The sequence below is a fragment of the Balaenoptera acutorostrata genome, chromosome 3 (assembly GCF_949987535.1).
Source record: "Balaenoptera acutorostrata chromosome 3, mBalAcu1.1, whole genome shotgun sequence".
In the NCBI taxonomy this organism is placed as follows: Eukaryota; Metazoa; Chordata; class Mammalia; order Artiodactyla; family Balaenopteridae; genus Balaenoptera; species Balaenoptera acutorostrata.
Window position 1 is genome coordinate 2,787,302 of NC_080066.1, and position 27,161 is coordinate 2,814,462.

Genomic DNA, 27,161 nt, shown 5'->3' on the forward strand with positions numbered 1-27,161 from the left:
CCTCAAATCCGAAGCACCCCCCACTCACCTGTCCACCGGTCCCTCCATCCCTCGGGCAGTCTGCTTCCTGGTCCTCAGCAGGTCCCCCGGCTGCGGCTGCGGCTGCGGCTCGGTGCTGACGGCCACCCCGTGCGCCTCTTTCAGGTGGCCGAAGTAGACTCTGACGTGGCCGAACACCTTCGCGCAGAATTCGCAGCACACGAGCCTCCTGGGCCGGGAGTCGCCGTGATGCAGCCGCACGTGTGCGCTCAGGCTGCCCAGCCGCATGTAGGCTTTGCGGCAGAGGCGGCAGCTGTAGGGCCGGCTGTCGGCGTGCGTGCTGGCGTGCTCGCGGAGGTGCTGCTTGGGCTGCAAGGTGTGCTCGCACACGTGGCATCCGTGCCAAGGCTTCTTGAGGCCGGAGAACCCATTTCTGAAGGCCGAGCTGGGCTTCGGGGAGGGGCCTTCGCCCGGCCTGCCGCCCGGATGCTTGGGGGCGAGGGAGTGATTGAACGACGCGTGCCCCCGGCTGCCGGGCGCGGGGGGCTGTAACGTGGCCGCGGGCGAGGCCAGGGGAGCCAGGGCCGGGAGGACCAGGACAGGTTTGGGCATGATGCTACGGTACTTTTTCACAGCCCCAGGTTTTTGGTCCTTGGATTCTTGGGGATCGGCTTTGGCTCTTTCTTTGCCATCTTTACACTTATTAATGACACATTTCCTCCTTTTACCCTGAAATGTCAGAAGTTCATCCGGGACTTTCCGTTTTCTTCCTCTTCTCTTGGCTGCCCCGCCGTTCGGTTTTGTTTTGTGGTTGAGGTCGGCTTTGGTGGCCGGACAGTAGGCCCTGTCGCAGGGGCTCTGCCTCGACGCCTGTGGGGCAGGTCCCCTGTCGGCCACCTGGGGGGCCGAACAGAAGCCTTCCGGGACGGAGGAGGTCTTATCACCGGCTGCCCCGAGCCCAGGGAGAGAAACATCCGCAAGGTTCACAGCTGCTCCGCCTTTGTAAACTTGCGATGCCCTCGTTCTTGAGTAGGGCAGGATGGGCACCTTACCTCCGGGGATGGAAGAGACCACCTGAAGCGCGTTTCCAGTAACGCCTGGCGACAAATGGCTCGCGGCTCTGGCAAGGTCGACCTGTTCTCTAAGTTCTCCCCTGGAAACAGCAGGCTTCCTGGAGGGCTTCTTGCCTGCAACGCCTGCTCTCCCTGAACTCTTCGGGAGGCCCCGCTCGGCAGAGGGCTCCTCCGGTGTGGACAGCGCTGGGGCGGCGGGAGGGTCCCGACCTCCGTGGTCGCTGGTCCCTGGAGGCCCAGGGTCTCCATGGCCACCCCCATTGGTCAGCGAGGCCTGGGCCTGGCCGGGTGCCAGCGCCGGCTTGGGTGGGCTGGGCTTGTGCGGGGCCTCGGGATGCTCAGGCAGGGCAGGGGCCGCTTGGGTTTGGGCGGGAGCTTGGCTACAGCCCCTGTCGGAGGAGCTGAACCCCGGTTTCTTTCTGGCTCCTTTGCTATGTCCTGGGCGTTGGTACCGGGGGATGGGCACCTTCAGGTTCTTGGGCAGAGGCAGTCTGGGTTTCTGGAGTGGCTGAGCCGAGGCGACGTGTGGCAGAGCGACGAGAGAGAAGGTCCCTTCCTGGCCGGCCACCTGCATCAGCGCATAATTCTGGGGGGGCATCCCCAGGGCCTTCGAGCCGAGGGACGGGCCTGGATGCGCGTGGTCAGAGAGGGAGGGCGCCGGGCCCGGGAGCATTCTGGGCGCCAGGACTTGGGGCGCAAGTTTTGGAGCGATGGTTCTAAACTGACTCTTACCCTGCAGACCCTTCCCACCCTGAATCGTTCCAGGAGGGCTGTTTGATTCACCTGCAAGGACAATGCAGTATAAAAGGTCACGCTGGTGTCACATAAGCATCTTACCATTCCCTCTGCCTGGAAGCATCCCTAGAGCCAGCCCTGCCCTTGGGGGCAAACCCCGTGTTCCTCAAGACCCAGCCTGAAGGTCAGCTCCTGCCCACCTTCCCAGGGACCGATGACTGTCCTCCATGGTTCCACGGCCCCAGTGATAACATTCACCACATTCCACGGTAATTTATCTGTTTATGCATCTCTACGACTAAACACAGAGCTTCCTGAGAGCTGGGGCTGCCCCCTCCTTGTATTCCACAAGTCCTTCCTCTCCACTGGCCTAATTCCGCCAGGGCGACCCCACCCCTCCCCCGAGCTCCCGGGCTGCACGCCCTCTGGCATGTTCTGCCGTGTACTCTATTTCTTTCATATAAATGTCTTGCATTCCCTATTAAGCTCTGTGAGCATGAAGCCCGTATTGGATCTGCCTTGCTATTTCCCACTGTATCTTTGGTACGAAACAAATGTTTCTTGTATCAAACTTCTTTTTCACTCAATTTCAGGATACACAGTTTGACCCACTGGCAGCACAATTGGTTCTGCACAGTGGATGAATTCCAGCCTGAATACTGGCTTGGTGGCTGTTTTCCCGTGTGACTTGTGGATTTCTTCTCACACCTTCCAAACTGTTTGTGTGCTTTTGCAATTACATCACCAGTATTAAAAAAGCTGACGTGACACCTTACAAACATGTTGGAAGGAAAACAAAAAGATACACAGTGATAAGATACAGAGACAACATAAAAAATACATGAATCACACAAAAAGCCCCTTCCAGGGCACCAAGAGGAACAATTTTAAGTGACAGACTAACACTTCATATTCCTGAGATTTATTAGGCTGACAGAAGAGCAGTGATTACTGCTCTGAGGAACAATTAAGGAAACATTTCGATGCTTCTAAGGGCTGATTCATTGATTTTTATCCCCTGAGGCCTCAAGCTCCGTACGGCCTGGCTGCAGAAGAGCTTCCCATTTCTAAGTACCTCATATTAGTCAAGCTTCACTTCAACTCGTGTTTACCAGGTACCTACACTGTTCTAGACATTGGATATGGCAGACCCATGATTCCTCTTCTGAAACCACTGTGGCCAGATGTATTTTGGAATTTACCCTTTCAAATTTTAGAAAAGTAGTAAGATGCTCACACCAGATGTTACATAACACCCAGCAGAGTCTGCAGAATACCCCTAGTTAAACCTAGTACCACTTCTGTAGTAAAACATGAGTATTCACAAGGGGGAAAAAAAATGAAGAGTTTTGAAGTATCCTATTTCAGTTCAGGCTTTGCCTCTGAATGAGTTTTGGTACCCAACATTTGATAACATTTGCTGTTTTCAGAGCCTGTTAGATTTTGGAGTCATAGGAAGAGGACTGAAGAACTATTTCTTTAGGGGCCACCAAGGATATAAAGATGAATGGATACAATTTCTGCCTTAGGTAGCTGGCAATCTGGTAAAGCAGACAAATAAACATTAAAAAAAAAATCAACCTTGATTTTCATGTCTACAGTTAGTGAACTGGCAATTTTAGCAGAAAATTGATTTTTTTCAGCAAAAATGACACTCTGCAAGTAAAATAGCACAGTAGGAATAAGGTTGAAATATATACTGACTGACCAACTTATTTTGGTAGCTTACATTAGAGGAAGAAGGAAAAAGACTCATGTTACAGTCTGGGGAAATCAGACAAGGATAATTATGTAATCTGTTGTTTTCCTTTTTGGCTTTGCTACCATGAAGTTCATGGGTAAACTGACTGGTCGGTCACCTCACAACAGTCACCCAAGTTGATATGCTACATTTGCTTCATCTTCCTGCATAATTTAATTCATTTTTTACTTCTATTTTCACAGCCTTCAAATTTAAACATCTTTCATGTTAAGCCTCATCTCATCTTTTTGGAAGAAGTACTGACGTAAGTTGTAAATATTGATAAATATACTAAATCAGAACTGGTAAAAGTTTGCAGAGAGCTTAAAATTATTGAAAGCTTTTGGTTGCCTAGGGACAAGGCTTATTAAATAATTCCACTAACAATCACAATGGTCTTTGCATCTACACAACCTATCAGGGGTGAGGGAGGGAAAAAAGAAGAAACTGGGTGATTTCTGTCTAGGCCATACTCCTAAGTGATCGAGCACACAATATTTATAGCGAGAAGAGCTGGAAGAAAGGCTATGCTGGCCTTAATTAGTCGCAAGTCCTCTTGAAATAGTATGTGACAAAAATGCATCGCAGCACAAGACACGTCACTTGTCTGCTCAAGTCTGTGCAGTCGGCTCGCAGGGGCCTCCAGGGCCTGGTGCCCTCGGCTCCTGGGAGCGCTCTGACCCGCACTGCCTCCAGGCACGCCCCCCGCCCCCCACCCCCACCCCGTGGCTGGTCCTCGCCTGCGCTCTCACCGCCCTGACTGCTTCCCTAGGTGACCCCGGTACTTGCTGCAGCATTCCCTTCAAGTTTTGTTCAAACGGCCCCTTCGTGATGAACTCTTCCCCGAGCGCCTCAGTAACCTGTACCCCATTCTGAGCTCCCTGCCCCCCCTTCCTGTTTTAATTTTCTCCCGCACACATGCTCATGGACTTCATTATGGTCCGCAGCCCCCCGCAACTGGAGTGAATTCCTCGAGGGAGGGGAGTTTATCTGCCTCTTCAGGGCCTGGAACAGGGTTAGGCATCAGCTCAGAAATCTGATAATTATTTGCTGAATTTGTAAGTGGTATTTGTGATAAAGTGACCAGTGGCTGAAAGCAAAAAAAAAAAAAAAAGATCATAACTTAAAAGCAAACTTGAACAATGCCAAATTACTTTTGGAAATTTGCCCACTGCCAGCATGAGGAAATGGGTTTGCACCATGATTTAAAAACAAACAAACAAATGAAAAACCAAACCAAACAACAACAAAACCTTTTAAGATAAAGGGGAGAGGTGAGGCCAATGGACGAGCCACCTGAGAAACTAACAAGAGAGACAGTAAGCAATGCTGTTGGGATGCGAACCCCACAAACAGTGACAGAAACGAGCAAGCTCTGGAGAAGACATCGCTTTAAAGAAAACAGACATGCGAGGAGGGAAAAAGAAGGGGATTAGAGTGAAGAGAGGAGGAACAGCTAGAAACAGAAAACCAACCCTCCGAGGCAGAGAATGGCAAGGTCAGCACGAAGGGGAGCAGAAATAACACAGAATAGAAGATGCAGCTGAAGCAACAGCCGGTTGTCAAGGCCACGTCAAAGTCCCTGAAGACCTCAGCTGGGAAGGGGCTTCCTAGGTTTTATGACCAAGTGTAAGAAAGCAACCTTCTGACAGTTAAGGTTTCCAGCAATGAAACCAACTATCTTTATTGAGCCATTGCAAAGGGGAGGGAGGGAGCTGATTATGACACGTGTAAAGTGGATGTGCTTCAGCGGATCTTCAAGAGTTCCTCCACCACAGTGGAAATGAAATCGCACAGGAAGAGCAATGGCAGGCAGAAGAAAAGGAGGCCGGCCGTGGTCCAGCAGCGCAGGAAGCTCTTTAGGGTAACCAGCTGTCCCGGCAACAGAGGACGCTGATCGGTGAGCAGCCTGGCGGCCTGAGACCACAGAGCCCTGGCGAGAGGTACGGGGCCTGCCACACAGAATCACCCTCCTCAAGTTCCCTGCGATTCAGAGAAGTGGGTGCTGGCGTAGAAAAGTGTATCAACTGGCTTCATGATCACTAATCACAAGCTAATCGCGAGAAATCTGGGGGGTGAAAAGATGAGGCCTTGCACAGTGAACTAACTTACTCATGCCTGCCCGGATCTGTTGGGAATTACATACAAGGGTGGGGTCTTCACGAAGGTGGTGCTGAGTCCCACCTCCCAGAATCATTAATGGTGCAGTGATAGGGAATGAAACGACGCATCAGAAGAAAAGCAAGGCAGGAGAAAGATGGCGAGGCCACAAAAACAGAAGGAAAAAAACCCCTAGGAATTACTAAGACGTCCAGCAACAGGGTACTAATACAATACTCATCCAACCACACAATGGAATACCATGCCGCAGTGGAAAAGAAGAATGAGTTAGACTGATACGGAATACTCTCCAAGATGTGAGGTTTACCGTATGCTATCACTTGGATTTAAAAAAAAAGCAGTGAGAAACACACACAAATCTATTCCTGTATATACACAGAATATCTCTCAAAGGAAACCAAAGAAACTGGTCTTAGTGTGGCCTTCGGGGTGGAGCCACTGGGGGAAGTACAGGTCGGGATGAGATGAATGCGTATCTCCCACTGAATGCTCTCTGGGCCTGGCACACAAGAGGTACTTACAAATATTTTCTGAACGAATAAAAGGAAAATGAAAGTTTCCCTTTTGGATCCGTTTTGCAAAGGGGTATCCGTGAGGATATTTGTGATGGGTAAGTTGTGCGTCCGTACGTAAATGACTGTGTCCAGATGACACCTTGAGAGCCTCTCGGGTTTTTACTTTCCTTGCCTACTTAATGATAAGAATTGCTAATGATAAGGGAAGTAATCGAATCGTCTGACAGGCAGTGCATCACTACCCACCAAGGTTCAGCCCTGGGAAGCATGAGAGCTCATTACCTCCGAAGGACAACCGAAGTCCTGAGAACTGTTCCTCCCAACATTTGGCTCTTTAAAATGGAACAAGGCACTTTGCAATAAAGGTCAGTTATGCTATAATAACTACAGGGTTTTTCTTTTTTTTTCTTTTTAAAGAGGTTTGAACAATAGGAGTGTTTAGAGAAACTGCAAATGCCGTTAAGTTTTTTAAAACACTGCGATGTCTGATCGTGGGAAGTGTTTCTTGGCCATGTAGCTTCAACAGTGGTTTATTCCACGACACATTTACAAGGCCTCTCCCAGATGGTGTGATCTAAACCACGTCACCTACTAAATCACAGATTTCATAGAACTGTGCACTAAATGGTAAGTCGAAATTTCCACTGACATTCATCATTTCTGGAAATCCTGCGGAATTACCCATAACACAGTTAGAGAGACCCACAGGACTCTCAGGCACTAAACATGGACTTTTATTAACTGAAAACATAAAAGGCTCACTCAGTAAAATTAATTTTTGCACAGTTCTACAATGCAAATACTTAGTATTAGGATTTTAAATGTGGACTGTTTTTAACATGTTAAGCATATTAAACAATTATTTTGAAGAGTGACATTTACAGTTGGTGAGAATTTGATCTAACTGTGGATTAAAGGAAAACAAGGAGGTAATGAGTCCTTATTATGGTCTAGAATCTGTGCTGGTCTCTTAATTGAATCCTTATGCAAACTCTGCAAATAAACATTATTGTCCCCTTTTACAGATGAGGCAAAAAGAGGCTTGAGGAAGTTAATTACATGCCAAAATCCACACAACCCAGGTCCGTCCCGTTCCAATGTGAAGCAATGACCTCCCTTCCTCTCCTTCATCCTCCCCTCAAAAGGGGGAAAATTCTTTACAAAATTGCCCTAATTAGCTCCAAAATATAATATTATCTCTGAATTTTAAGGAGAAGAAAAAAGAAAGTTTGAAATAGCAATGGCTTGTCATATCTCCAAACTTCAATTACCATTAAATGATTCTTTCCAACAGCCCACTTATTAGAGGAGTGATGAAAAGGTAATAGTCACCTGAAGGTAAAAGCGGATATTCAAAGCTGAGTTTCCCACTTCCCATGCACAGGGTTCTGACAAATCCAGAAAGGCGGCCAGGTATCTGCCTGGAGAAAGCACCGTGTGCGTCCTCCTCCATCTCCTCCAGAGCACGGGGCTGGTGCGTGTCGGCTGCCCTGACGGGCAGCGGAGGGAAGCCGAGGGCCCAGTGGAACCACGCGCCCTCATCTGAGCCAGCCCCATCAGACTGCTCCACAACGTGGCCCCGCACACAGTGTTAAGAGACAGGAACACGGGGCAGGCGACTGTCCAAGAGCTGCAAGCAGCTCACTTCCTGATTTCCACCGGCAGAACCGAGGCCCGCGGTGCTGCTTCTGAACAAAGTTCTTCCCACCCGACCCTTGGCTGGTTCGGGCACGGTTCCCCCTCATTCCATCTGTGGGGACCCGAGGGCCCGCGGCTAAGCCGGAGCGGAGAGCAGGTGGAGAGAGAGGGCCCCTGCTCTTGACGCAGCCCCTGGCTCCAGGCTCAGAGCGAAAGTGTTGCCAAGTCTTGGCCACAAAAGAGCCAAAACTTTTAGGGCTTGTTTAGGTTTTAATTTTATTAAACTGAAAAACCCGATCTTCAGTTTCATTGGTTGGCATCCCTGTTCTCCCTCCCACTTGGCTTTCCAATAATAAGTTCCAGTTGGGGTTCAAACTGTTTCCCAGGATGGTCTCTGGTTAAAACAAGCATGGTAAAACCCCGGAGAAATCTGAGATGAAAGAAGTGCCTCAGAACACAAGGGAGCTCAACTTAATTTTGCTGAAAAACCTACAAACACGTGGAGCCGTCGCCCACCCGTTCCCCCGCGTGTCCCGGCTCCGCGGCGCCGTCTACAGGGCGGTACTGAGCGCTGGCGGGAGAGGTGGCACTGCAGGGCGTGCTGGCAACGCAGGCACATGGGTGCTTTGTTTCCAAGGACTCGGGATGCCAAGCATCACTCTAGTCCACACGTCTACAGCGCTCAGCCCACCTGGAGTCATTCTACTAGGAGCCCAAGTTCAGGAAATCTGACACTGTACAAAGGAAGCAAGCATATTCCCAATTTATGTGTCAGGTACTGTGCAAAATACTTCGCATGCATTATCTCCTTTAATCCCCACAATGCGCCGAGTTAGGAATTACTGTTACGTGCATTTTACAGACAAAGATTTTGCAGCCAGTGGGTAACAGGCTGGAACTCAAGCCTTGGCCCACGTGACTCCAAAGGCTCTCTTCCCAGCTCTACCTGCTGCCTGGAAGCTATTACGCGTGGTGACAGTCACCATCACAGTCTCTAGTGATAAGATCATGGGTTTGGGGGTTCAGACAGATGTGGGTTCAACTCCTGTCTCTGTCCCGTGGTTTGGGAGAGTTACTCTCTCAGTCTGAATGTTCCCATTTATGAAATGGGCATAATAGTGTCTGGTCACTGTCAGGATTAAATGAAGAAAGTACCCATTAAACGTGCCAGGGTAGTGCTTACCACATGTCAGATTCTCAGCAGTTTCCTACCTTCTCTTGCCAAGAAGTATGAAGCTCCTGACATTTATTTTTGGTGGGAGGAAAAAACGCACAAATCTTGACCGTGAATCATATGGCAGCAGCCCTGAACCCTTAAACGGGTATTTCTTTTTTGAGAGGTAAATCAAGGAAAGCGGGAAGAAATAACTATTACTTGTGAATGATGCACCCCATAAACCTGTAAAGCACTTCTCTCTGGCCTCTCTCTGGCAGCTCACCTATTACATCTGATCCAGCCTATCAGGCTCTCTTTTCCCTGCCCCGCCCCCCAATTTTTGCATCCAGTTGACAAAGTGCTAATCAGATGAACAGTTCTAGTGAATAGGAGTGAACATATGTGCATTGTAAAGAGCTGTTTTCTGGGGACACCCTCCTCTGCTCTTGTTTATATTGAGTACTGATGCTAACTGCTGTTGTTCTCCAGCTTAGCAGGGGACAAAACTCCCTTAGTGGCCCTTCAGGGGATGGGGGTAAGCCCAGGTCTCAGGGGTCCTGGGAGGGACGGGGTCTAGAGTGGGACTAGCGACTCTGGCCACATCTCAGGAGGACGGTGAGAGCAGTGGCCACGGGGTTTCTCAATTCGGAAGAGAAAATACGGGGACTCTCAGAGGGTGGGGCAGGGCAACCAGAACTTTGACAGCACTTGTAGATTTCAGTATGCTGCCCGGGGGTGGGGGGGTGGTGTGGGGAATCATTAAGAAGTAAGTTTAAGATAGCTTGTTTATAGAAAGAAAAGTCTGGCATCCAAAGAGGGTCTGTAGCCCATAAAATTGAACAAATTAGATACGTGAATATGTCATGAAGCACGGGGAAACAAGCATTCTTTACGAACAAATTTAAAAGCTGGTTACCTAAAACATTAATGGCAATAAAAGAAAAAAAAATTACACAATGTGGTTTTTGTTAAATTCAAGTAGCTAATTATTCTTTTTGGGTCATATAATTAATGTCCCAAATGAAAATTTAAAAAGCACTACATTTAAAATACATTTTAATAATGCTCAATTTCAGTGAATTTCTCCTTCACTTTAATTAAGCCCCCTGTATCAGTCCTCATTTCTGGGAGGAACTATTTTTAATTTCAAGTGCTTCTGATGAAAAACAGTTGAAAACTATGAAATATTCTTATTTTTAATGCATTGAGAAAGATGAAGTTACTTATCTTTTTGGCAAAAAAAAAAAAAAAAAAAAAAAAAAAAACCCAAAAAAACCCTGTAATATGAGCAAGACTTTATTCACTATTACAAAGCAGTCAACTTGGTATCTTTACCCAAATCTAAGAATGACTGAGTAGCACCAGAATTTAACTAAGAGCTAATGATCTATGAGGAACGCAAAGCAAGACAGAGGGATGCTTTATTAAGCCCATCCTCTTGTTATTCTTTTTGCTGTTAATATTGCTAGGATTGTGAATGTTCAGTTGAGTCACACAACTGAAACTGAGAAGGCCTTGCTAACTGAACCGCATCAAGGTGAAAGCAGCAAATCACTTCGTTTGACGCTCTAACTCCCATATAAAAAATACCTGTGCATGCTGTCTTTCCAGGAGATTCTGACTTCTTCTGAGTCAGCTGTTTCTCAACAGGACTGGTGAGCAGGGAAACACCTCCTGCAAAAGGGCTTTAGTGAGCTACATAAACGTCTCAGGGCAAGAAATCTTCCACCACCGAGTTAAAAATGGACCCCTTCTGTTTACACCTTATATTTCAGTATCAGTTGGAACAGTTACATATCTGGGATGACAGTTGGTGAAGAAAACCTTTTCCTTAGTGGGATGAACAGAAAGACAAGGTTTCAACATCAGAACATGCAGTCAGTTGGAACAACTAAACTAGGACAGTGCAGAAAGTTCTTGCTTTTGGTCAAAATACCATGATTATGAAACTAAAGTGGTAAAGATCACAATGTTTCAACAGCAGGATAGTTAAAAGCAAGGGACTGGAATCACAAAGGTACTCTTATTTTTATACCATAATTTCAAAAGTAGATTTGCTGTATATATATATATAGAACAGACATTTTTAAAGAATGTGCAAACTGCATTTTAAAAAATGAAATAACGGTTCCACTGCTTTATGGTAGAGTTTTACAGATGTTTTATCTTCACTTCTGATTTATCTTCAACTCACACTGATTTAGGACATTTTTTTTTTTTTTGCTGCAAGTCTTTCTATACCTCAGCTTTTATGTCAAATAGTTCATGATTTGTAAGTACAAATGTACAGCACCACGTATTTCTTTGTTATGTGGATAATTATTCCCTAAAACTCCTGCTTGCTAAATCTTTACTGTTCCTCATTTCTTCAATCAAGGTACATCTTACCTTAACACAGAGAGACCATCTATGATACTGACACTTGGAAGAAAACAAAGAGAAAGAAAAGGAAGCACCAGGCACTGCTGGCACCGAGGTCCTGGGTTTATGGTAGTTATTCCCATGGAGCTGACCAGTCTGGCCCTCCGTGAGCTAACCCTCATATACTGTACAGATTCTGAGGTACAAAACCACGAAGGCCTCGGAGTGTGAAAGCTGTGGGACCAATCTGGACTCCTTTCCTTTTGAATTCTGCCCGGCTTCTCCTCCATCAATATCTTGATTGTTCTTTGGATGACAACTACAGACCTGGCTGAAGGAAACATTTACTCTCGTCCGCAGGTTAGGAACGTGTAAGAGTTAACTCCCCATTTTCTCTGGGGGGATGGAGTGATGACACAGTCCACCTGAGTTCTCTTTTCCCCGAGGCGCTGCACGTTCATAGGTGTGTGTGCTTAGGTAAATACTCCTGGTCCTGGAGTTGGCTTCCTGCCTGATCATCCCTGGATACTCCCAGCATGCTGTGTGTCTTTCCACAGTGCTTACCCCGCCTGGTTCCCCTACTTCCCCCGTGCTTTCCACTCCCACTGCCTGCTGCCTGGTGCTGGAGAAATCCAACCACTGTGAACACAGGACAACATCATAAATGTCAGGTTTCCAGTCTGAGACTGCAGACTGATTCCACAGCCAGTTTCTTGTCCTAGCAGACTCCCTTCAGTCCCTCCCTGGGACCAGCCCAGGTTACGCCCACTGCTCGTCTGAGGCCCCGCCCCTCTGCCCCACCCTACCCTTCCCCCATGGCTCTTGCTCTTGTCAGTGATTTTTGGCACTGACCTTGCAATGAACTGAGTATTTGTGCCTTCCCTCCCCACCCCCAAATTCACATATTGAAATGATAACCTCCAGTGTAATGGTATTAGGAGTTAATTAGGTCACGAGGGTGGAGCCCTCATGAGTGGGATTGGTGCCCTTATAAGAGGGACCCCAGAGACTTCTCTTCCTCTCTCTCTGCTACAGGAGGGTACACTGAGAAGATGGCAGCCTGCCACCCAGAAGAGGGCTCTCACCAGAACCTGACCACGCTGGCACCTGATCTTGGGCTTTCAGCCTCTAGAACTTGAGACATAAATTTCTATTGTTTGGAAGCCACTCGGTCCATGGTACTTTGTTATAGCAGCTTCAAGTGACTGACACCTCGTGCAGAAGAGAGAGGTCACTGCCCCTGCTTCCTACTTCTAAACTCTCCTCTTTAATTATACAACACAAATATGGTTACTTTTTCCTGGGGTGGGGGTCAGGAGGGCGAGGCCCTATTGCTCTAAATATACACCATATGCCCCGAGTCCTGAAACACTAAAGGTGAGAAGATGTGTATCTCAGAATCAGGAAATGGGGTTTCCCAATGCTGTGCTGCACCCACTCTTGTCTCCAGGCCCCTCTGCTGCCTCCAGGCTCCTACACCATCAGCGAGCCCCGGCATTCAGGTGGCCTTCCCGACCATCCCACCTGAATGCAGTGCTCCGCCCAAGGCGCTCAACTCTTTTCTTTAATTGTCCTTCACAGCACTTATGTTTATAATGAGATTATATCACCTGTCTCCTCCCACTAGAATGTAAGCTCCAAGAAAGCAGGGGCTGGCTTTGTTCACTGCCAGGACCTCAGTCCCTAGTCCCTGTCTGGTACGTGGCCATCACACAATATGTTATTCACTAAATGAGTGACCTGATAGCTCTCAGCTGTATTGTCTTGCTTCTGTGCTTTTGCTGGACAAGAAACTATACGAACAAAACCAACAACCATAAGTAATCCTTGGGCTTTCTCTCCTCTTCAAGCTACTGCCCTATCTCCTTTCTTTTCTTTGTGAGAAAATTTACCATAGGTAGAGTATATGCTCCCCGTTTCTAATTATTAACTCTATCCTTCCTCACCCTAAACCCTTAAACCCCCTTGTGAAGGACTGAAATGTCCCTCCGTCAAGAGTCAGATTCGGTGCTTAAGCTCTGGTCTCACTTCATCGTCCACCCGCTCTCGAGAGTAACGTCTCTGGGCCGCAGATGCAGGACCTGAATGTTCCTGGCGAGGTCACAAGCTGGTAGGTGAGAGAGGGGTTTGAACCCACTCTGGCCCCAAAGCTGCTCTCCTTCCGTTCCAACACACTGAACTTAAGGAAGGGGTTTGGCGATGACTCTGTTTATATTGTCGGTCTCCTCCAGCAGCTGTGAGTGCCACACCATCCATCTCTATGCTGGGAAAATAAAGATCCTTTTGACTAACCTTTTCCAATCAGAGTGTGACCATCAGGAGAGAGAGCGTGCGCTTCCTTTTTCTAACAGGAGTCTACAGCATGGGTTACTGGAGGCTTACAGGAAATTTAAGATTTTAAGGAAATTAACACAGAGGGAGTCCCTTCACAATGCCCTAGTGCTTAAAAGCCAGTCTTCTTCCATGGTGGCCTTCTTCTTCTTCTTCTTTTTTTAAATTTTTATTGAAATACAGTTTATTTACAATGTTATGTTAGTTTCAGGTGTACAGCAAAGTGATTCAGTTATATGTATACATGTATATCTATTCTCTTTTAGATTCTTTTCCATTATAGGTTATTACAAGATATTGAGTAGAGTTCCCTGTGCTATACAGTAGGTCCTTGTTGGTTATCTGTTTTATATATAGTAGTGTGTGTATTTTAATCCCAAACTCCATGGTGGCCTTTTACAGAGCTTCTGATGAACAAACCCTCCAGGCTTATGTCAAAATGTAACTTTTTTAAAGCATCAATTACACAATCAATTTAATAACACTTTTAGGTACCGACTTAAAGAGGTTTTTTATGATGAGCAAAAATGACAGGACAAAAATCATTACTAAGGTCTTTTATAATTTCAGTTATAATATAAATTTCCCAGATTTTTTTCAAATCCTATTGCACTTGCTTCCAAAACTGAGGTCAATGAAGAACATTAGGACTGAATGAAAAAGTCTGAAAATGCTGAAAGAATTTCTAAATTCCTCATGTGGTAAGTCCCGCCCCTTTAGTCAACTGGACAGAGCATCTGAGAAATTTCCTTTTTTGGGTGGTGAGGGGGAAGCTCCTCGGGGGAAACAAGACGAGCTGCATTCCATGCAAGAAGGAGAACAGAGGCCTGGCTTTGGTCCTTTCACTTACTGCTGGAGTGAGCCTGCGCGAGTTCATCGTCTTTCCTGGCCTTAATTTTCTCTTTTTACCAAGGGAGGATTAGACTAGAACATGGTTTCTCAAAGTATGGTCTGCCAACCTGGGGAGGGTCCCCGCACTCTCTTTTCATACTTGTAATAAGATGTCACTTGCCTTTTCTACCCTGTTGGCCTCTGCACCTGTTGCATTGATGGAGCAAAGGAGGTAACTGGGTAAAAGTGAACTCAGGCAGTGACAGCAAACTGTCCAAGCAGCCCTATCCTTTGCCACCATACTCCCTCAGTAGAACAAAAAAGCAGGATGAACTTTCAGTTTTCTTAAACCTTGATCCTTACAGGCCTTTTAAAAATTCTGTACGATGACACAGTTCATCCCCCCCAGAGCACTTCCGCTGCTCACTGAGGCATGACGGTGGCCACGAGGAACAGTGCTCACGTGATGGTCTGAAGCTGAACTAGCTGCTCTTCATGGAATAACCATCTCGACTTGAAAGAACATCTGATAGACATATGTTGAGAGAACATATTCAGACCTGGGTACCTCGCGGACATTTTCTCAGAACTGAATGAACGAAGCTTGTCATTACAAGAAAAACCATGTGGCAGTATCCATGGCCAATGATAAAAATCATTCTTTCGAGCAGCATTAGAATTTTGGAAAACTTGAATCCATCACCAGGAGACTGAAGCTTCCCTATACTTAGTGATTTTTCAGGTGAGACTGCGGGTTATTTTAACAAATATGATTTTTAAAATATTGTATAAAATGACATATATAGAAGATCTGCATAACTCAGTGAACTGTTTTCTAATACACATTGCACGATGGACCAAAATGTAACAGAATACAAGAAGTACACTGACATGGTTTCAAATTTCACATTACAACTAAACTTTAAGCTGTTACCTGACTCCTTTAAACTCAGGTATAGTTATCTGACACATTTTGGTGTAGTAGCAAAGAAAATTATCCACAATTATCTGAAAAGGCTATTAAAATACTCCCTCCCTTTCCAGTTACTGTAAAGCTGGATTTTCTTCAAATACTTCAACATAAACAATATATCACAACATACTGAATGCAGGACCAGATAGGAGACTCCTACCATTTTCAGTGAAGCCAGACTTTATAAAGATTTGCAAAAAACATAAATCAATGCTAGTCTTCTCACTAATATTTTTGCTTTGGAAAATATAGCCAATTACACAAAATATGTTATTTATGTTAAGCTGTAGTGAGATTACTGTTATTTTGAAATGAATTCACAAATACATAGCTTTTCAGTTTATAATCTCAAATATGGTAAATCCCATTTGACACTATTGACATAAACAAATATTCTTTGAGTCCTCAATAGTTTTTAAGAGTGTAAAGGCGCCTGAAACTAAAATGTTTGAGAACTGCTGACTATATGAAATCTAGTTCAAGTTCTTTCAAGATTCTGATTTTTTTTGTTGTATATGTGAATGAGAATAGAAAATAAAATCTGGAAATGTCTTGCTTTTAGTTGGTAAGTTTTTGTTTCCTTCACGCTTTTCCCTTGTGAGAATATAATATGGCAGATTCATGAGACAGAGTTGTGAAAATAAAGTGTTTAAAGGTAATTTATCCTAATAAAAATATAAATTATAATTAAATATCACTAGTTGGAAATGTTAGAATACAGCTTAAATAAAAAAATTTTTTGACAAAAATATTATAAATATTAATGCTTTGAAATTTATTTTACTCAATTTATATTCATGGAACATCTTATATTTAAACTAATGACATTTGTAATTTTTCTCCAATTTTAAGAAATATCATCACAAGATTCTCTTAGTAGTATTATAATCTTTGAAAAAAACAGAGCACTGTTTTTCTTTCAGAACTTTTAGCAAAATGCATTCAAAATCATTTAAAGTTACTTTATCAAAACCAAAATAATAAGTTGCTATTTCTAATATAAGTTGGATGTCGGAATTTCTGTAAATGTTTTTAGGGTTTTGGTGCCAATTAATTTAAAGACAAGAACAACATGTTCATTCAAAGCATGACTAGACTTACAAATTTCTATTCCTATTAGTAGTAGACTTTTACAAACATAAAATGCCTAGCCTATACTTCTGGTTTGCATAACATCTAAATACCGCTGTCGAAATTCTTTCCTTTATCCCCACTCAGCTTATCACACCAACTATCTGCATAAATAAAGATGTAAGCACCTGCTATATGGCAAATGGTCTCGGGGGCAGATGTTCCCCATCCTTGTGTTCATGTCGCTGGGGCCGCATACATTATCTGAACAGATGTATACAATCTGAAAATGTTGGGTCCCACGGTGAGATGTCTCCAACTGCTTCCTATCAAAGTACATAAATGCTGTTTGCACCTGCATTTATGTTAATGATAGAAAGGCAGCAGGGGTTCTGACAAAGTGAGATGTGATGCTATGAAATACATTTACATGGTTAATTGGAATTTCTGAGAGACTCTGCTGCCGAGTGGCTACAGTGACACTGATACAGGCCAGAGGAGATGATCTGGTGGGTAGCCTGCTTTTTAAGCAGTGGAAATTGGCTATTTCAAACGACAGAGATACTCATAAACCGAATTTACTAAAAAGAATATTCCAGACTCTAGTATTTTATCTCAAATAGGAGAATAACTCCCAATATGAGGTCTACCTGATAAGGTTTAGGCCACCCAAGTCATTTCCATTTTATTCTACAAGGAAATTTCTATAGGTATGTGTGTGTTTTCCATTTGTACTTCTGTCGACAGCATAACATACTAATACAGCAGTATTTTGCAGAGGTTATTACACTGGAAAGTTCCAATTTCCAACATTAAGGAGTTAACCAAAACCAGCTTGAAAATGTCAATTTGTACTTGGTCTGCAATATAAAATGGTACCAAAAGGCCAAGAACAGCACTTACACCAATAGTTAAGATCAAAATGTTTCCATATGAATGTCACATATTTAGAAACATAATATTTTGGTAAAACATAGGGAATGCCACCCCCCCCCCTTTAATGAGGTCACAAAGCCACCTTAACCACTAAGTGCAAAGCATCAAAGTACAGTGCTTCTCCTTGCTACTGTGTATTAAATGTGAGCCCTGAAGAGCCAGAGTTCACAGCAAGAGTTGTCTTTGTAGCTTTACTGAGCTAAGAACTTGTGGTCACTTTCAAATAATATACTTATTACTTGATTAACTTGACACTGATCATATCAACTTTACACAAAGTTATTACATCTGCCTTCCAAAAGAACTTTTATTCTGTAACTGACTCTGAGATTTATATTGTGCTCTAAGAGTTTACAAAGTCATTCATACATGGTTGAGCCTCACTTGCAGATTCTATATTTGTGCATTCACCTGCTTGCTAAAGTTTATTTGCAACCCCCAAATCCATACTGGTGGCACTGTCGTGGTCATGTGTAGACATGCACAGGCAAAAAGTGTGCGTCACGTTCCTAGCAGTAGTTGATGCTCTGCCTTGTTTCTGCTTCCATACTGTAAACAAGTGTCCTTTTTGCAGTCTATTTAGCACCACATTAAACATTTTTTTTTCCATTTTGTTAGTGATTTCACTGTTTAAAACAGCCCTCGAGCATAGTGCTGATATGCTGTGCAGTGTTCCTAAGCATTAGAAGAGTCTGATGTACCTCATGGAAAAAAATACGTGTGTTCAATAAGCTTTGTTCAGGCATGAGTTATAATGCTGCGTCTGTGAGGCCAATTCATGTCAAGGAATCGACGAGATACATTCAGTGAGGTGTCTTTAAACGGAAACGCACATAAAGCCAGGGTTTGTGTTCACAGCTGATGAAAATGACCAGAGGCGCACAGGAAACCTAACCCTGCATTTCCCGTAGGAGCCACGGTGCAGTATTAGCTAATTCAGTGTTTGTGGTGACTTTACAGAATGCGATGGCTGCAAATGACGAGAACCAACAGTACCTTATCTCATTGGACTGTGTCAGGCCAAAATTAACATCCCCATTTGAAAGATGAAAGGACTGAGGCTCACAGATTTAGCCAAGATCACAGAGCCTAGAAAGAAGGGCAGAAGAATAACCAGAGCTCAGCTGTCCAGCTCTTAGCTTGGTGTTCTTTCCCCAGACTGAGAGGGGAGCGGAGGACAAAAGACAGGAAAGGAGCTTAGGAAACATCTCCAATACCATGTTCGAAGGGTGAAACTTTAGTTAGATAACAAGACAATAAGCCATTCTTAGGCTGAATCCTCATAAAAGGTCAACTCCTGCTTGGATAGACAGCCCAGTTTTATTCATTGAAACTGAGCTATAAGAGAGTAGAGCTTAGTTTGGTTTTCCTTTTTCCCCCTTTGCTCCTTGCTCATTGCCCCTCCAAAGGCAATAAATATTTGTTAAGTGAACACATAGACTTGACAACTTCAGCTTGGTGTTTCATAAAAAACAAAGATTAAAATCTTTTCATAGCATCTGAGCAATATGATTTTTTAAAAAAATGTTTGAGAGTTTAAAGCACTTTTAACAAAATTTAATATGTATTTGAGAAACCACTACATGCCAGGATGCTTTGAAGCCCGCCAAAGACAGAAAATTCATTAAGAAGTTTACATAAAGAACCCAACTGATACTAAGAGTCTAAAATAAGTAAGATCATTTTCCTAAACTTAAAAAAAAGAACATTATTTTATTTATTTATTTATTTATTTATTTATTTATTTATTTATTTATTTATGGCTGTGTTGGGTCTTCATTTCTGCGCGAGGGCTTTCTCTAGTTGCGGCAAGTGGGGGCCACTCTTCATCGCGGTGTGTGGGCCTCTCACTATCACAGCCTCTCTTGTTGCGGAGCACAGGCTCCAGACGCACAGGCTCAGTAGTTGTGGCTCACGGGCCTAGTTGCTCCGCGGCATGTGGGATCTTCCCAGACCAGGGCTCGAAGCCATGTCCCCTGCATTGGCAGGTGGATTCTCAACCACTGCGCCACCAGGGAAGCCCCAATTAGAACATTATTAACTACCTAGCCCAAGTGTTCCTTTAGTTCAAAAATTCTGTATTCACTAATACCGAAAATGTTTATTTCTGCAAGACGTTAAGTACAGCTTTTTACGTCTATAAGACATAAGAATATATTTTTAGGCTGTGCCATGATTATTTTTAAAGTATTTCACTGAATCAGAAAATCTAGGTTTTTTTTTGTTTTTTGTTTTTCCACAGCTCCAAATCTGAATTCACATGAAAGACAGTAATGGCTATTGGCTTCACAGTTAAATAATGCACAGGTTTTGAAAATTAGTAGGCATGGTACAGAGCGTGTTTAGCTAACTGCAGTGTTTCTGAAGGGGGTCATTAAGACCCACTACTTCTTACCCAAAAGAAGTAAGATGCCTCAAAGCATCTGCCATTTTCTCAGCGCCATTTATTCTTACTCTCACTGAATAAAAATAGCACTCACAATTTGATAACTATGTTTTAACTATACAAATGTTATGACAGAGCCGAGAAAAGTGTTAGAAGACCTCTAAGACCTTTCTACTCACAGCAGACTTGCCTAGGAAATGGCAAAACTGAATTGCGAAGCTGGCGAGTATCTAAGGGTTTTGAATGGCTCCAGCAAAACAGACCCTCCCTGGACCTAAGACTCTTTTCTGACCAATGAACAGTGGGACTTGTATTAATTAACTGTGTGGGGACTTGACACTCACCCTGCCCTCTCCAAGGTGCTCACTTCAATCCTTAACTGGCACAACTACAGTCAACTTCTTCCTGGCACATAACAAACGTAAACTGTCCCTCTAACAGAACCATTTGGCAAGGCTGCTCACTTGTGTGTTTCCTCATCTGGCAAGTAAATCAATGCTTTTGCATTTTCAATCACTGTGGTGGTTTTCTTTCCTTCAACAAATTTAAAGTGGAAGTTATGACTGTAGTTGGCCTTATCATGTTGTTTTCATGCCTTTTTTTTTTTTTCCAAAACATGGTTTATCACTTGCTACAATTTGCTGTTTTTCAACACAAAATACATGTCCTTAAATTTTTATTAGCTTATCATTTGAAAATACCAAACAAAAAAAGAAAGTATGGGAAAACCATAAATCCTATCTCCAAATCCTGAATGCACGAGAAGATAGAAAATTGTAACAAAATAAGTCTGATGAACTTCTGGAGATTCTATAAGTAATACTTTTACACAGAAAGGGATAATAACGACCCTATTATAATGGAAAGCTTTTAATATAGTACAAATTATCTGAGTGATGTTACAATGTTAACTTCTTTATCCAAAATTAGGAAACATTTAAATAGAAGGCACTGGAATTTCTAATTAGTTTCCTCTAGTTCTTTCCTAGCTTTAATCCACATCCTGTGACCCCTAAACCCCACCTGACTGACTTCTACACTTGTGCTCACATCCTGAGCAAACGCTACCTCCTGTCGTGTTTCCTGACCGGCCTCAAACTTCTGGCTCAACCAACTGTTCTCCAAGTACGTCACACTCAGGTCTAATACAGCATTTGTCATGCTCTATTCTGGTTAATTACACACATGTCTGCTGTTCTACTAGGATTTTGTGTTTTGTAAGAGCGCAGGCTTCTGTCTGATTTATCTCTGGATCCCTCATAGCATCTGGCATAGCTCCTGGTAAGTACTGTCTTGGTGATCATTAAATCTGCTTGCACCGTATGAAATTTTGTTAGAAGATAGTGTCATACATGATGCCATGGATTTTTTTAAGCTCCACAACTCTGCTGTGATGTCCTACCTGAATTTCATACATTAACATGTATAATGTGCATGTGTGCGCCTGTGTGTGCGCGCGTGTCCTTACAAGTCTGAAATCTGAAAGTACTGTAATTTATAGACAGCCATCAATAGTTCATTACATAAATCACTCAGCATTTAATTAATGAATGACATGTGATCAGCAAACTTCTCATGTCCCATTAGTGATTATATTTGATGAAAGAAATGAAAACAAAATCATAATTTAAAAATCTGGCATTTTTCTTTGTTAAAAAATATTAATAGTAATCCAGGACACACAGAAAGCATTTGATAAATGAGTAAATTAATGAATAACTGGGCAATTCTTAGGCCTCATAATTTTCCTTACCAATATAATTTCCCATGATACAAATTCTAATTTCTGCTTACTTTGGATTGAAATAGCTTTAAGCATTCATAGATTTAATTAAGCACAATGTTTCATCAGAGAAAAAAAAGGGGGATGATCTAAAAATAGATTAGAGATCTTCTTTATAAATTTACAGTATGACACAGGGGACAAACAGTCTTGGATTTTGATGGATCTAGGTTCAAATCTTAGCTCAGTCACTGAACTGGTTGGTGACCTTGGTAAGAAAAAATCTTATCTCCCTGAATCACAGAAATAAAGATTATATTGAACATCGTGAGCATTAAATAAAACAACGGATGTCAAGTTGTAGGTAGAGTGACTATTACACTGAGGCCCTCGATTAACTGAGATCTTTTAGTTATTGTATCTCTTTCTCTGTCAGATTCTGGGTTTGGGGCTCACACACCTTTGGTCCCAGGAAAGACTGATGCATAATCTGCGAGAGCTGCTGAATCCTCCTCGCTAGGCCTGAGGGCATCTTATACTTTGGTCAAGTCAATGGGGGTAATAACTAAGCTTACACAGCAGCTCAGAGAGGTAGACACAAAACCAAAACAAAGTAAACCTTGAGGAGAGCAAAGTAGGCAAGAGGTGTGAGTGGAGACAAGCTTTACTTCCCTGTGTCAGCCAGAAACCCAGCAGCTCGTTGCTCAGTTACTCACCCTGACTCATAACCTGCTAGAGCTGGGAAAGAACGGCAAGGACTCCTGGCTTCGCTAGTAAGAAACCCAGGCTTAGGGGCAAACTAACCCGCGTGGCGGCCCACAGCCGGTGGGAGCTATGCCCGGGACAGGACCCAGCTTTCCTGACGCTCAGTCCAACACTCTCTCTTCTAAGCGGCCACACCTCTCCTCGCCTGCTCGGAGGAAGGAGGTCATGCCAGCTCGGACGCTGAGCTGCCAAACCCCTGATCAGCTACAAGCGCAGAAATCTTCCAAGGGACACAGACCGAAACGCTCACGGGCATGCACACTTCTAATTTCCAGCGAGGGCCTGCTCTCCCCACCCCCCGTCACCCCCGTCCGCTCTCTTGCCCTAGTGTCTGAGGCTAGGACGTGTGCGATTCTCAAGGGCTCTTACTCTCCCTCTGGCCACGGGCCTGGATGAGAAGCCAGCCGGGGCTCTGCTCTGCGTTCACTTCCCATGAGGGCCCCTGGATCACGCGTGGCCTTTGAAGGCTGCGAGCCATCCCCAGCAGGAGGCAGCCGTGCCCATCTCCCAGCATGGGCCTCCGCAGGCGGACAGGGCCCACAAGTTAAGAAGCACCCCTGAGAGCAAGAGCCGCTGTCACCTCGTAAGGGCCTGCTCCGCGGGGAGCAGTGTGCAGAGTGATTTACATGTATTACCTCCTTTAATCCCCACATCACCTAGAGCGTAGGGCTTACTTTCTTCATTTTACAGATTTATAGATGCGAACGTTAAGGTCAAGTGATGTACCCAAGGTTATGCACTTCAGGGGCAGAAATGACTTTCAGACAGACTCCACGCTCTTCACAGTTACGCCACCACCTTTCATTTTGGCAGAGCGAACAAAGAGTGTTTTCTCCAGTTCAGGGGTCTTTAAAGCAAATGCCCTCCTTTCACTAACAGTTACACCTTCCACTAAGGAAGCCCAGTTTTGAATCATTTAAAGGCATTATTTTTCTCACACACATATCAAACCTTCTGCAGGGAAGAGAATCAGTAGAGGCTGGGGAAAGACTTGAATTCCTCTTAAAGGTCAGACTTTGCCGTTTATACTGAGGAAAATTTAGCTATTCTTTATTCAGAAATGACTCTATCTCCACCTGTAAACTGCTTTCCTGAAAGGTCCAGGAGCTCTTGCTAAAAAAGAAAACCATGATTTTCTTTTTAAAAATTCATATGGAGGGAAAACGGTTTCTTTTATGTTTCTTTTTGTTAAACGGGTATGTGGGAAGAAATAGGTCAAAAATGTATAAGCGAACATCTTCCCTCTCTCTACATGTGTGTTGTGTGTGCATACGTGTGCATGAATATATATACTGTATACATCCTTCTCACTAGAACACGTGTCATTCTGCTTCATTAAAGCCAATACTCTGTCACTTCATTTGACATCTGTTAGCGCCAGCTAAATTGCCAGCTGAGGTGCTGGGGTCTGTGAGTTTTATGTGGAATGAGATGGCCTGCTCTCAGTAAAGGGGACGTTGTCTGATAAACCAGGAATCCATAGACACTCATTCAAACTCTTTACGACACACACCATTACCGGTTTCCCTGGCATGGCTTATCTTACCTTGATCTTTTGGTGGTACTGAGAAAGCACTCTGCATTATGATGTCTTTGACTTGAATAACAATTTGCCTAAAAATAACCAAGCACAAATAATAATTAGAAAATAACTGAGATGCCATGTTAACACATACGAAAAATATAAATTACAAGCTTTTTATTTATAACTATATGAGTAATAAGGAATGGAGTGAACTATTGGGAAACTGAAGTTTTTATTTTCCTTCTAGTTTTTATACAGACAGGATTTTACTGAATGCACTGGTGTGGGCTTGGAGAGGGAGCAATGACACACTGAGAGGGCCCTGTATCTGCCTCTCTGCCCTCGTAGGGTCAGGGAAATGTGCAAGCAGGCAGTTAAGGTTCCCTAAAAATGCCCTGCCTGATAATTATGTTTTATAGATTCTGCCTAAGAAATAACTAAAATGTTTAACAATATAAGTAAAGGCAGTATAACTGCAATATAATCATTTGATGAAACATAATTCAGTCATTAAAATGCAATTTTGAAGATTACGTAGCAACATGGAAAATGGTGATGATATAATGTACTGGATGCACGCACCAAATGACATACACACGAGGACAACAACTATACAAAAAACGAAGGCACAGAAAAATGCAGGACAGGAAATATGTTAATATGTACATTAGCCTTGTTCTCGGTGATATAATTACAGGTGTTTTCCCTTCCATTTTAGCTACTTTCCAAATTGTCTAGAATACGGGGTTCCATATTAATACACTATTTGAATGTATAAGACAATTAAAGTCCTTGAAAAAATATAGGTGAATATTTTTGTAAGCCTTCAAACACGGAAGTGTTTCTAAGCACGATGCCAAAGACAGAAGCCATTAAGGTAAAGACTGATGAATTTTTCCATTGAAAATTTTAAATGTTTTTAAAATAGAAAACTAGGTACAATAAAAGGGCATGACTTCTGCTTCCAGCCAAGACTGAAAAACAGAACCAGGTTTGCCCTCCTTCCTGAAACAACCAAGACACAGACAAAATACACGAAACAATATTTCGAAACACTGGACCTTAGGTCACAAAGACTGATCTTTGAGAAACAGGAAACAAATGAGGTGAACCCTATCATCCACAGTGCAGGAAGGGAGAAAGCTGGTGGAAATTCCCAGAGTAATGAAGAAAAGAGCTGGAGAGAGAGAGAGAGCAATGAATAGGGTTCCCACCAAGTATTCACAGGAATACTGTCTGTTCTTACAAGTCAGACTGAAAAAACTCCTAATTCACAGAACGCTGGGTAGAGTACAAAGAATAATCTTGCTTTAATAAAGGGGAAGAATTGGTCCTACACCAAACATTTCTTTGGTTTCACAAAACAAATCTTAAAGCAAGACCTAAAAGGATCAAACTGTTTCCAAGTGTCTTACCTGTGTATTTAGAACAAAGCTCAAGAATATTTATAGAAAGGCAAAAATATCCATCACCCAAGAAAGTAAAAGTCAGAATGTCTGACATCTAATAAAGAAGTATCAAGCAATACAAAGAGGCAGGAAAATATGAGCCATCGTGTAGAAAATAATAAAAGCTGACACAGTTGAACTGTGTTGAACACAGCTGAACGTCTTGAACTGACACAGATGTTAGGATTAGCAGACAAGATCATTAAATGCATAACTGTATTTCATATGTTCAAAAAGTTTAGACAGGAAAGATATAAAAAAGGACCCAAATAAAATTTCCAGAGATGTAAACTACAATATATAAGGTAAAAAAATACACTGGATAGGATTATCAGCATATTAGGCATGTCAGAAGAAAATACTAGTGAACTTGAAGGCATAGTAATAGAGACTATCCAAAATGAAACTCAGGAAGAAGAGAGTAAAAAAAAAAAAAAAGAATAGATCATCAGTGGGCTCTAGGACAACTTTAAGCAGTCTAGTATATCAGTAACTGGAGAAGAGAGAGATGGAAAGACAGAAAAATTATTTTAAGAAATAGTGGCAGAAACTTCCAAATTTGAGTAAAGCTATGAACAGATCCAAAAAGCTCAAAAAACCTAAAGCATAAGAAACATGAAAACTACACCAAAGCATATCATGACCAAATGGCTCAAAACTAGTGAAAAAAGGAAAGATTTAAAGTGAGGCAATGCAAGTAAGAAGACAGTAGAGCAGCATCTTTAAAGTACTTGAAGAAAAAAAGATCTGTAATCTAGAATTCTATGTTCACAGAAAGTATCTTTCAAAAATAAGGAGAAATAAAGGCATTTTTGTATACACAAAAGCCAAAGGAATTCATCACAAGCCCACCTGCACTACAGGAATGTTAAATGATGCCCTTTGAGTAGAAGGAACATGATAACAGATTAAAATATGGATCTATATACAGAAAGGAAGATTTCAGTACTAGAAATCAGAACTACATGATAAGCATGTAAGGCTTTTTTCTTAATAAAATCTCTTTAAAATATAATGGTGTAAATAAAAATAATTAACACTGCATTGTGGGGTTTATAACATATGTAAAAATAAAATGTATGAGAATTTCAGGACAAATGTAGAGAGGGGAGAAATGTAAGTATACTATTGTAAGGTTCTTTAGACTACAGGTGAAGTGGTATAGTATCACTGGAAGCTAGATTATAAGTTAAACATATATATTATACACCCCAAAGCAACAACTAAAATCACGAAACAAAGAATTTTATCTAATACACCAACAACAAAAAGATGGAATCATAAATATACTCAGTTTTCAAGGGAAAACAGGAAAAGAGAACAAAGAATAGGTAGAACAAATGGAAAACAAAAAGCAAGATGATAGATTAAAACCTAAACATAACAATAATCATATTAAACATAAATGATCTAAATATCCCAATTAAAAGATAGATTGGATAAAAAAGCAAGACCCAACTACATGCTGCCTATAAGAAAGGCACTTTAAATATAAAGACACAAACAGGTTACAAGTAAAAGAATGGAAAAAGATATATCATGTTAGCACTAGTCAGAAGAAAGGTGGTGTGGCTATATTAGTATCAGAAAAAGTAGATTATAGAGCAAAGAATATTACCAGGCATAAAGAAGGACATTTCATAATTATAAAAGGACAACTCATCAAAAGGCTATAAAAATCCTAAATGTTTATGTCCCTAATAACTGAGCTTCAAAATACATAAAGCAAGAACTGATAGAACTGCAAGGAGAAATAGAGAATAGTTAATAACCAATAATCGATAAAAGAAGCAGACAGAAAATCATTAAGGACTCTGGAGATTTGAATGACACTATAAACCAATTTTACCTAA

The 27,161-nt window shown here is 42.8% G+C and overlaps 1 protein-coding gene across 23 annotated transcripts in view; it reads right to left on the reverse strand.

Annotated features, from left to right (window-relative positions):
- The window catches only part of ZNF438 (zinc finger protein 438), a 169,232-nt gene that overhangs the window by 2,264 nt on the left and 139,807 nt on the right, over positions 1-27,161 (reverse strand). For 21 of the 23 annotated variants that reach the window (XM_057542870.1, XM_057542883.1, XM_057542877.1 and 18 more), the window contains 3 exons: positions 23,882-23,949; positions 10,549-10,632; positions 29-1,835 (listed from right to left, as the gene is read on the reverse strand). In XM_057542870.1, coding sequence (XP_057398853.1) covers positions 29-1,835; positions 10,549-10,632; positions 23,882-23,918 — 1,928 coding nt within the window. In that variant the 5' untranslated portion in view covers positions 23,919-23,949. The remainder of the gene's footprint in view (positions 1-28; positions 1,836-10,548; positions 10,633-23,881; positions 23,950-27,161) is intronic. The other 2 variants (XM_057542885.1, XM_057542884.1) reach the window with 1 other exon arrangement.